Genomic DNA, 11106 nt, shown 5'->3' on the forward strand with positions numbered 1-11106 from the left:
ACCGAAACCACAAAATCCAAAAGGAAAGAAATACATGCGCGTCTGTACACCAAGTAATAGAAGCTTTTCTCTACACACACACACCTCCGGGAAAAAAAAAAAAAACCAAAATCAAAACCACAAAAACCAAAAGTGTGTAACAACAGTTTTGCTTACACTGTGCTCTTCATTTCAATAAACAAGAGGCTCACGCATCCACGTGCTCCATAAGCAAGGTTATGGATTCTACTACTCATGTATTCTAACAAAGAGTTTTCCGGATTCTGGTACTTATGTCTTCCATAATCTTGATTCTAAACAAGTCTATGGGCTCTGCTTCTTGTGCGTTCCATCAGCATCATCTATGGATTCTGCTACTCATTTGCAGAATAGAGAATTTTCTCATCATGTTTTTAGAACTCTGTAAACTTTCTTCCATCCATCTGCCTAATGTGGCAGCCAAATTCTGTTGGATCAGTTGATCGTTTAGAGATGGGAATCCCAACGAGGCTCTCCACATCATGCATTCATTGGATCATGTAGGCATCAGAATATCGCAGCAGTCTGTATATTCGCTTCTCCGTGTTTGCATTGAGAAGAAAGACCTTGAAGCAGGCAGGCAGGTGCACTTTCTAATCAACCACAATGGACTGGATCCGATTGCACTTTTAGGAGACCACCTTATTCGCCTATATGCTGCATGTGGGAGCTTGCTGGAAGCAAGCAATGTGTTTTGGAGGGTTAGTACACGCAGTGTCTACACGTGGAACGCAATTATTGGGGCATACGCAAGGCATGGAGAGGGTTTCAAAGCTCTGGAGCTGTATCATAAGATGCAGCAGCTTAACATAGCATCGGATATAGTTACAGATTTGCATGCCCTGAAAGCATGTGCAAACGCTGGCATGTTGTTCCAAGGGAGGCTTATACATGACCACGCTATAAGCATTGGTTTGGACCTAGATACTGTTGGTAACTCGCTTATCGACATGTATACAAAATGTGGTAGTCTCTTGGAGGCACGTTGTGTTTTTGATGGCTTGACAAAGCAAACTGTGGTGTCATGGGGTGCCATGATAGGAGGATATGTTGAAAATGGGCAGTGCCTATATGCACTTGAGCTCGTTGGAGCTATGAGGCAGCATGGACATGAACCCAATAGAGTTATATTTCTTTGCATACTGAAAGCTTGTATTAATCTAGGGAACATATCTGAAGCCAGGCTGGTGCATGACCAGGTGGTAAGAAGTGGGTTGGATTCTGAACTGACTATTGGTAACACCCTCATTGACATGTATGCCAAGTTTGGGGACTTAAAGGATTCCTGCTTAGTTTTTGAGAAGCTGCCAAATCAAGATGTAGTGTCATGGGATGCATGGATTGCAGGGTGCTCTCAAAGTGGAAATGGGTTCTTTGCCCTGGAGCTTTTTGAAAAAATGCTGCAGAGAGGTTTAGAACCAGATAAATATACATACTCCTGTATTCTGAGTACATGTGCCAATGAAGGCGCTTTAGCACAAGGAAAGTTGGTGCATGACTTAGTTATAAAATACAGACTTGAATCCCATGTTGTTGTGGGAAACACTCTTATCGATATGTATGCAAGATGTGGGTGTGTCATGGAGGCTTACATTGTTTTTTGTGGCTTGCCCACTCGAGACGTGGTATCATGGGGCACAATGATTTCAAGATGTGTTGAGAACAACCTAGGTCTGTTTGCCCTACAACTTTCTGAAGACATGCAACAAGAAGGCATCCTTCCTAATAAAGCCATTCTCTTATCCTTTTTGAAAGCATGCATTTTAGAAGGTGACTTGGTACAGGGCAGAGTGGTGCATGACTGGATGATTAGAAATGGGTTAGAGATAGATATAATTAGTGGGAGCACCCTTGTTGATATGTATGCAAAACAGGGAAGTTTGGAAGAGGCTGGTAAAACATTTGCAAACATGAAAAGTCACAATGAAGTAGCTTGGGGTCTAATGATTGCAGGTCATATCCAACATGGTCATTGTCTTGAGGCTGTAGAGATCTATGAAAAGATGCAAGAGATTGGTATTAAACTAGATAAGGTTTCACTGCTTTGCATGCTAAAAGCATGTATTAAATTAGGATCCATTACTCTTGGTAAGATCTTACATGACAAGTTAATCAAAAGCAAACTGGAATCTGATGTGGAGGTTCAGAGCAGTATAATTGATATGTATGCGAAATGTGGGAGCTTAGGTGAGGCATACTACTTGTTACATCAATCACCAAAAGGTGATGCAGTTTCATGGGGTGCAGTGATTGCAGCCTTTGCTCGATATGGGCATTGTGAAATGGCTTGGGAATGTCTTGTGAAGATGCAATCTCATGGCTTGAGACCTGATTCTGTCATATTCATGAATATTCTTAATGCCTGCAGTAATGCTGGCCTTATTGGAAAAGGTTGCGATTATTTCTCATCCATGGGAAAATATCCTGGCATGGTGCCTAAAGATGATGATTATAACTCCATGGTTGATCTCCTTGGGCGAGCAGGACAGTTGAAAGAAGCTGAAGATTTGTTGAGGTCTATGCCCATAGGTGCAGACATAGTTGGATGGATATCTTTGCTTTCTTGTTGTAGGATATATAGGCACATAGAGTTAGGAAGGCAATGTTTTGATCAAATTATGCAATTGGATCCTGATGATCCTTCAGGTTATATGCTGATGGCAAGCATCTACTATGATGCTCATAAGTGGGAGGATTACCATTATATCCAAGAGTTACAGTTATGCCATTCTATAGTGAAAAAGGCGGGTATCTCTTCTATTGAGATTGACCATCAGACGCACAATTTTATGGTGGGAGATAGAAGTCATTGTCTGTATTTGGAAATCGAGGCTAAGTGCAAGAGATTGAATGAGCTAATGAAAACAGAAGGGCTCGTACCTCAGCAAGATTTGATGCCTGAACTCCAGTCTGATCTTTCAAACCATTGGAAAAACCAACATGAAGAAGAGTCTGCCTAAATTGAAATGGGCTAGATGCCCTTGGAACATGGCAAGTCTGTGTATCTATGTGGCTTCTGATGGCCTAGCTGCACATGAGATGAATTTCCAAAACCATTCTATGATCTCATTCATATAGCGGTTGGCCAAGATGTGGCATACTTGGATGATGTGGTGGTCTCCTCCTGATCAATTGACATGCGGAAGGTCCAAATCATTGTCCATACAGTACAATGAATTGTCTACCATAGTGCTTGCAGAATTGACATGTGAACTCTGGAAGAAACGGCCCACCTGACTGGTGTGACCTAGGCAGATGTTGTGCATAGATAGATGAAATCTCATGTGTATATATGTACCAACTGTGGGCAGCCAGACCCATTAGATTGGTTGATCAGAAGGAAGGCAGACGATGGTCTGTGCAGGATGTGGTGTAGCAACTACAGTTGGTCATTGCAGGTAACAATCAACTAGGCATTTATTAGGGGCTTAAAGGCACCCCTCAAGGCACTTCACATATCCATTCTCGATCTATCCTTCTGCTCCAGCTTCACAGAGACTTATATTTTCAGTGAAACTGCCCATCCCTTGACAGATCTGTCTACGACAGTTCAATGCAGTAATTTATAGCATTTACATTTCTCTCTCCCTCAGCCTGTGTCCTCACACACTCAATTCTGCTGTATAGTTGTCTTTGTGCATATGCATGTTCTGAAGACAAGTAAAGTTGATGCTGCCTGCTGCTACTGGTCACACTTATCAGGGCTAGCAAGCTCAGGCTGCCCCCATGTGCATGCTTAAAGAGTGCGAACATAGTGATACAAACAGGTTAGCAACCAGGCTTCTGTACGCTGCATTGTGGAGATATGGACCTTTTGGGTGGACTGTTACAGCACACACTGAGCTGGCAGGTGCTGTTTTGCAGGAATGTTAATGGGCAGGCTGCAGGGATATTGCATGGAAATCTTTGTTGTGCAGGCATTTAGCAGAGGATAGCCGAGGACATGCCGATCATGATTTTTCATTCTCTAGACATTTCCCCCATGCCATTGCTCCATCATATAGTGTCCCTGCAAATATGTTTATGCAATGAGAACAGTGGAATGGGCAGGTGGTGAAAGTCATTGCTTGGTTGGACACATACGTTTTGTGTGTTTGTATAAGTCTGGGCTGTTGCGTACTTGCTCGCTTAGTTGGTCCTCCTTGGTAGAGTTACTGATGATTAGGATCACAATCAAGCTCCATTATTCATTTGGCTTATGAGCTTCTTATATGCAATAGGTACAAATCCAGCATGCATGCTTTGCTCTCTCGGCTAACATTTGGAGGGAAGGTGCTCCCCTTATAGGTGTTTGGATTTTGTCTTACCCCAACCAAAGATATTTATCCTGTAGGTTAACTGCCTGCAAATCATTTGCAGCATGCAAGCTATTATGCAGGCTTTTAATGTGCAGTTTCCTGCAGAATCCTTGTTCTTTTGAATGAGTGGAGAGTGCAAGCTACAGCAAGAGATCTTAGAAGATTGCATTTGTGCTTGTGGCAGCAGACTGCTGGCAGTATGCATATAGTTCTTTGGTGTTAGTAGATATTGAGCTTATATATTCTGAAGAACATGTGGAATTGATGTGTAAATTAGTTTTTGTCTGATGTAGGAGTAGCAGTGTTGGATGGATAAGCTCACAAAAAAGGACTAGTGTCTTAGGAGGATGGGACACTTGAGAGAGAAAAAGAGGGGGAGAGAGAAGAGAGGAGAATTCTTGCAAGTACGCAAAACTAATGCTGGATAATAGATTGAGTGAGATGAAAGTACAAAACATAGGGCCTCAATATGCGGCCTAGGTGCATACCAAGCCTTCAACCCTATTTAATACTGGGTGGTGTAAAAAAAGGTCTCCACACCTAAACATGGACTCTAACACACAATAATGTGTGTGCACACATGGAGGTGAATAATAACTAATGAACTCCCATTCAGGTCATGGGTAAGTGAACTTGTGGCATGACACATAAGGAAAGAAAACATGGGAAGGTCTTACCTTAATTGAGGCATGCCTAATCTCATACAACAGATTTTGGAGAGGAGGTATACAAGGCAATATGATATATGTAATTGGAGTTGGAACATTGCATAGTTGATCTATAACCTCAAGGATTTGAAGTGGTGTATGGCTTAGAGGTGTGTGTGAAGGACTCAGTGGTTGATCAAAAGCCAGTGTGGCTCAAAGGCATTGTGCATGTGATTGAGGGCATGATGTAGATGTGTATGTGCATGGCTTAGAGGCTGATCAAAAGCCAATGTGGCTTAGAGGCACAATTCACATGACTAGGGTTCCTAAACTCAAGTTTGGCTCTCAGGCTCAACTTAGAGGCCATGGAAATTGGTTTTAACCCCCCCAAAAGAGAGAACTCCTTTGAGAATCTTAAGTAAAGAAAATAAAAATAAATACAAATAATTTTAGATTAAAAAATCTTGGTAGAGAACCCCACTCAATTATTTATTATATATGTGATGGAAGGTCTTAGCACATGTATGTGTATGGCTAGTGTTTAATTTTAATTGCATTTTTACTTTTCTTAAATTTTAAATTTTTGATAAATATTTTTAAAATTTAAGATCAAATGATATATAAATCCCCCTTAATGTCAAGGGTGTTGCCATTGATGTTGATAGCTTGTGATGGCATTTTCGAGTGTTGGAAGTTTTGCAAGTCATTTTTATGCCTAACACCAAAGGCGAATAACCTACGTGGTCATAAGAGGCTTCAATTTGATGGTAGAGGGCTCAGACACGAAGAACCCTCAAATTTTGTTACATGAAATTATGAGAAATTAGCTCAAAATTGAAAAGCCCCAATTCTCACATGAATTGCTCCTTTAAAACAATTTATCTTTAATTAACTAAGGTTTAATTAAATATCCTATCTTGCTAGCATGTATGGTTGAGGCTATGATGAAGGGACATGACATGCTAGCTTTGCAGGCATGTCGATTGGTGGCATGTTGATGTGGTGGGGGAGATTGACGATGAGACAGTTGATGTGCCAAGAACAAGAAGAAGAGAGTGGTTATACATTCATAGTCTTTCTCGAACTCTGACTTCAATTTAGAGAAGCTTAAATGACTACATTGTGGGAAGGGTACTTATCTTGAGGAGAAGTGTTGAAATAAATATCCTCACCTTCGTCTAGAAGTGAAGAATGGGGCTAAAACATTTGAGCCTTCCTCTACTTCATCAACTATTACATGAGTCTATGTTTCTTCACATCTATGATATAAAGAAGCCTTCTTCATCAAGTGTCTCGTCTGCAGAGAGGCCAAGTGGCTCCTTGATAGCGGTGCTTTGAGTCAAATGATTCCTGGAGATTTGTTAGAGGATCTTTGTCGATTAGAGGGTATAGTCACAATTGGTGACATTTATTTGATGCCTATTCGTGGTGTTGGCACTTTGTTGTTATTGCCTAACTATTCATTAGGTTGTCTTCACTGAGCAAGCCATATTTATTGAGGATTCTTTTTTAGGAGCCATTTTGGCAATAGATTGGGAGGAGAGAGGACTTTACAGCAAACACATCCACCCACACACACATAGATTAACTTTTTTGTTAATGAACTAATAGTTCCACACTAGTAAGTCTCACTTATATTGTAAAAAACAAGCATCCACCCATTGCTCTTGCTAAGAAACCTTGGTAATTTTCCAATAAGATTGTAAGATGTAGCTATAAATAGGCCTAGATTACTATTCCAAAAACATGCTAATCCATAAATAAGCTAGAGATACATTTGGATTAGAACATAAAAAATACATAGAAATAGAGGGCATTATAAATCATGTAATTGATAGGTTGGTGCATGAGAACACAAGTAGATGCTTATGTTACTTGAGTTGGCAGGCATTTCAATCATAATAAAAGAAAAATCCTTAAACTTTCTAGAGTGCATTAAGAAAAAAAAACCCTATTTTCCTTGCCCAGAATCCTTAAAGTAAAAAGATAAATATATCTTTAGCATATGAAGATTTGAACATTTGTACATGTTAGATATGCTCAATATTTTGCCCTCATAAGGTGCCACCAATGATCCATGGTGCTCTAAGTTGTAAGGTCCCCATTATGAGGAGAAGCCATGTGTAAGCCCAAACATTGGTTGGGTCCTGACTTGTATATTAGGTATGGTCTAAGTGACCAATTGGCAAAAAGGTAACCTTTGTGGATCTAGCCTTCGGGTTAGATATAATAGTTATGTTGGTAGCAACTCCAAGCATAATGCATCAAGCCACAGAGCAAGACTCCTCCCAAGCCATTATTAATTTTTCACCCAGTTAGAGTTCTTCTTGCTAGCTTGAAGCTCTTTGTCTATCATATGTTTGGATCGCCATCTAAGCTTCATAGTGGAAGTACACGAGTGGACAAAACTATCTTTGTATTGCTTGTTTGGAATTAAAAAAGATTATATTTTTTTCATATTTCTCAATTCCCCTTTCATAGTACGGGGTTCTCTAAGGTGGTTTTCCATAGCTGCATCCATTTTTGATTATGCACCACCTACTCCACAGGTTCCATTCCATCCCCTGCTATCTCCTCTAATGGTTTCCTCGCACCCCTCGTCCCTTTTAGAGAGAGACGATATTTGCGATGCGGCTATGAATTCCTTAGCCCCTTACGTTCTAGAGGGGGATTCCCAAGATCTTGAGGAGTTGCATCATCAATGGACTACATCAACAAACTTCATCAGCTTTGGCATTGCTTTTACCACCCTTGGATCCATTCCATCTTTTTTGGCCTTTAGCCACATCTAGGATTTGAGAGGGGATCTTAGTAGTCATGTGTGTATTGCATAATCATTCCCTACATGTGAGCCTAGTGTGAGTTAAATGAGGACATTAGGAGCTATGATACTTAAGTCTGTTGTCATGTATTTCGGTGGAGGAGGTAGCTTTGTTTAGAGTATACATTTCTTTTCTGGTGAGGTACGGGTGTGTTCACAATGCTAGTGGTGATCAGTTCTTGACTTCTTTGCATTTCTTTTTTAGTGGTTAGAGGACATTCACACCTAGTAGAGGTGAGCTATATTATTTATTATATTATGCATTTTTAAATTTAATATCAATGCAGGTTGACTAGCATTAAATGCTTGGTTTGATGTTGCTCAGCTAGTTTTTTAGGCCTCTACCATATATAGCAGGGTGATTGGCTGCTACTATACATTCATATGCTATCTTCTGTAGCTTTCAATACACTCTGATATTTAGGGATTCTCCTTTGTCTCTTGGCGTTGCCTTCCATCATCAACCTAATCTAGTGCCCTCACTGACGCCTTGGGTTGTGTCAAGTTTTGACTTGCCCAAGATAAGGCCTTCATGGTTGGTATAGGTGGTGCTACCTTTATTAAAAATGTGCTTTTTGCTCAACCCAAGCCCTTTAGGGAATAAATTAGTTACAATCAACTAGAGAGTGAGAGAAGTAGTTCTCACTCTTGCAAGATTATGTAAAGATGTACATGCACATATGCATCACTTACTATATAATAAAAACAACTTAGTAAATAGCCTATCTATTATGACCTTCCAATTATCATCTCCTTGTTTTCCTTTTGAGTAATGATATAACCCAAACACAAAATTTAATTGATCAGTCCACCTTGTATTCAACTTTCATTTAGAGCTCAGTGTAGACGTTGTTCTTCCATTGGTTTCTTTCAGTGTAGTCTCTCTCTTCCCTTCTCCTTGTGTTAGTGTTTCCTCTTTCATTGCAAACTCTCACATTAGTTTCACAACTCAATAGAAAAGATAATAGAAGCCATAGGTGGAAATGATTCTCAAATCTTATATTATAGTAGTAATAAGAATATATACAAGGTAAGGCTCCAAGAGCAGAAGTTGTGTGCTATCCGACATGCTCTCATACTCTGTAGTTGTAGAGGCTAGAGCACATCCCTAACCAATTTGGGATGATCACGATCAATCTTCACGCGACCCTATGTAGTCATAAAAACTTAGTTCGCACTCCTCAAATCTCTTGCTCAGACCCGTGACTCTTGCACTTGCAATCTTATTGGTGACTCGCCAAGAGAAGACCTTGATTACTTTAGACCATCTTGTTGAGGAGAGGAGAAGAGTTGATCTTGATCCTTAGTGATTCCACAATTGAGGAGCAAGAGTTGCTTTAAATAGCTTGAAACTCTTGAAATAAATTACAAAGTAGGCCAAGCTTTTAAAATAACTGTAAAGTCTATGAAATCATTAAATCTGACTGTTTGACCATCAAAACAATCATCTAGGGCCATTTTCAATGTCCATACCTTGGCCAATTGTGTATCCATGTTCTAGTGACATTTCAAACAAGGTTTTGACTCTTTTTCTTGCCAAGAAGTCTCTATTTTGTTGATGAAAATGCTGCCATGTGGTAGGTGTATGATATTCTCCCCCACTATCCCTTTGTTGCCAACAAGTGTCTCTTTTGCCAAGAAAATGCTGCCACTTCACAAGTACATTAGATTTGCCCCTACTAGAATTGTAGCTATCCTCAATTGTGTTGCACTTGTCTGAATTCACAAAGGCACAATTGACTTCTTTGAACATGACCACAATGCCTTAGCCCATGGGAATCGGCACCTAAACTTTGCACAATTGCCTTGTCTTTGGAAGTACAAAAGCAACATATGTGCTTGCACTCGTCTAAGCAACTATAAAACTAGAGAACTCTGTCAATGTGAGATTAACAATCAAATGTTGCAAAGAATCCTTTGAAAACACCAATTGAAAACAACTTAATTGGCAAACCATCTCTATATCCTCTAGAGGTCCACTTTGACTAGACGTTTGGAACTTTGGACAAGAGAATCCCACAGGCACATAGGGTCTTCTTGTTGATAGTCATCTATGGGTTACACAACCAAATCTTGGTTATCTTCCCCACTAAGGCTAAACATACATTTGGAAGAGCTTCCATCAAGCACTTGTATACCTATAAGAGATTCAAATTTGGCTTCTAAGTCCAAAGAAACATCGTATTCCCTACAATCAATACCTAAGAAATGTGTCTCTACGGTAGTCTTTGCCAAAGAACAACCATCTTGCAATATCTCCAATCCCATGTCATGTTCACGTTGATGTTTTCCCACCACTAGTGAATGTCTATACAAAGAAGTGAAAATAGACAAGAGGGGAGAGAGGAGAAGTACCCAAGAGCACACACATACAAAAGCAATGGAGACTTGAGAACACAGAAAGATAGGGATGAAATCTTATTCTTCTTTCTTCTTCTTCACAAAGAACTAAGTCTACAATATGATAAAAGAATAATATGAAAGTACCACAGAACTAAGTCTACAATATGATAAAAGACTAATATGAAAGTACTACATCATATGCACACGTGGTCACTAAGTGTGAACCCGCTAGGAAAGAAGAGGTCGCACAATAAATGTGCCATAACCAAGGATGGACTATGTGGGTGTAGTCCAGTTGTAGAATCACTATCATATCCTCATGTCAGTCACCTAACACACTAGTGAATAATATTGTGCCACATCACCAAGGCACGTAGTAGATGCTAGCTCATGTAGAGCTCGACATCTCAACACTCTTCCTCGAGCTCAGTATGAGCTCATGAACTCCAAGTATAGTCCTAAAGCGTTGAAGCTTCTAAGCTCCCAAGGCCTTGGTGAAAATGTGAGCAACTTGATCCTTTGTGCTAACATAAACCAAGTCAATATCATCTACTAGAACTTGCTCTTGAATGAAATGATAATGGATCTCTATGTGTTTGGTCCTTGCTTGATACACGGGGTTTCTAGCCAATTGATTGATATTAAGGTTATTACAATAGATGATAGCCTTCTTATCCAAGTGCATCCCCAAATCACAAAGTAGCTTGTGTACCCAAGCTACCTCATATGTTGCAATTGCATCACACTTATACTCTGTCTCTGTACTAGACAAGGCAACTATTGGCTGTTCTTGCTGCTCCAAGTAATAGCGGCACTCCCAAAGGAAAACATAAAACAACTGGTAGATTTATCTGAAATAGTACCAACCAAATTCGCATTGGTGTAACTATGCAACTTTAATGGTACACATGCGCACTGTAGAATAAGGCATAGTCCAATGTGGACTTGACATAGTGCAATGTGTGCTGCACTGCATCCA

At 40.0% G+C, this 11106-nt stretch overlaps 1 protein-coding gene across 1 annotated transcript; it reads left to right on the forward strand.

Annotated features, from left to right (window-relative positions):
- Window positions 1-205: 205 nt before the first annotated feature.
- Window positions 206-4980, forward strand: LOC148014244 (pentatricopeptide repeat-containing protein At5g27110-like). The gene has a single exon (XM_087667194.1). The coding sequence runs from the start codon at window positions 501-503 to the stop codon at window positions 2976-2978; it is 2478 nt and encodes an 825-aa protein (XP_087523320.1). The 5' UTR covers window positions 206-500; the 3' UTR covers window positions 2979-4980.
- Window positions 4981-11106: the final 6126 nt, after the last annotated feature.

The sequence above is a fragment of the Lygodium microphyllum genome, chromosome 25 (genome assembly GCF_053477565.2).
Source record: "Lygodium microphyllum isolate KBCC chromosome 25, Lygodium_microphyllum_v1.1.10, whole genome shotgun sequence".
NCBI lineage: Eukaryota > Viridiplantae > Streptophyta > Polypodiopsida > Schizaeales > Lygodiaceae > Lygodium > Lygodium microphyllum.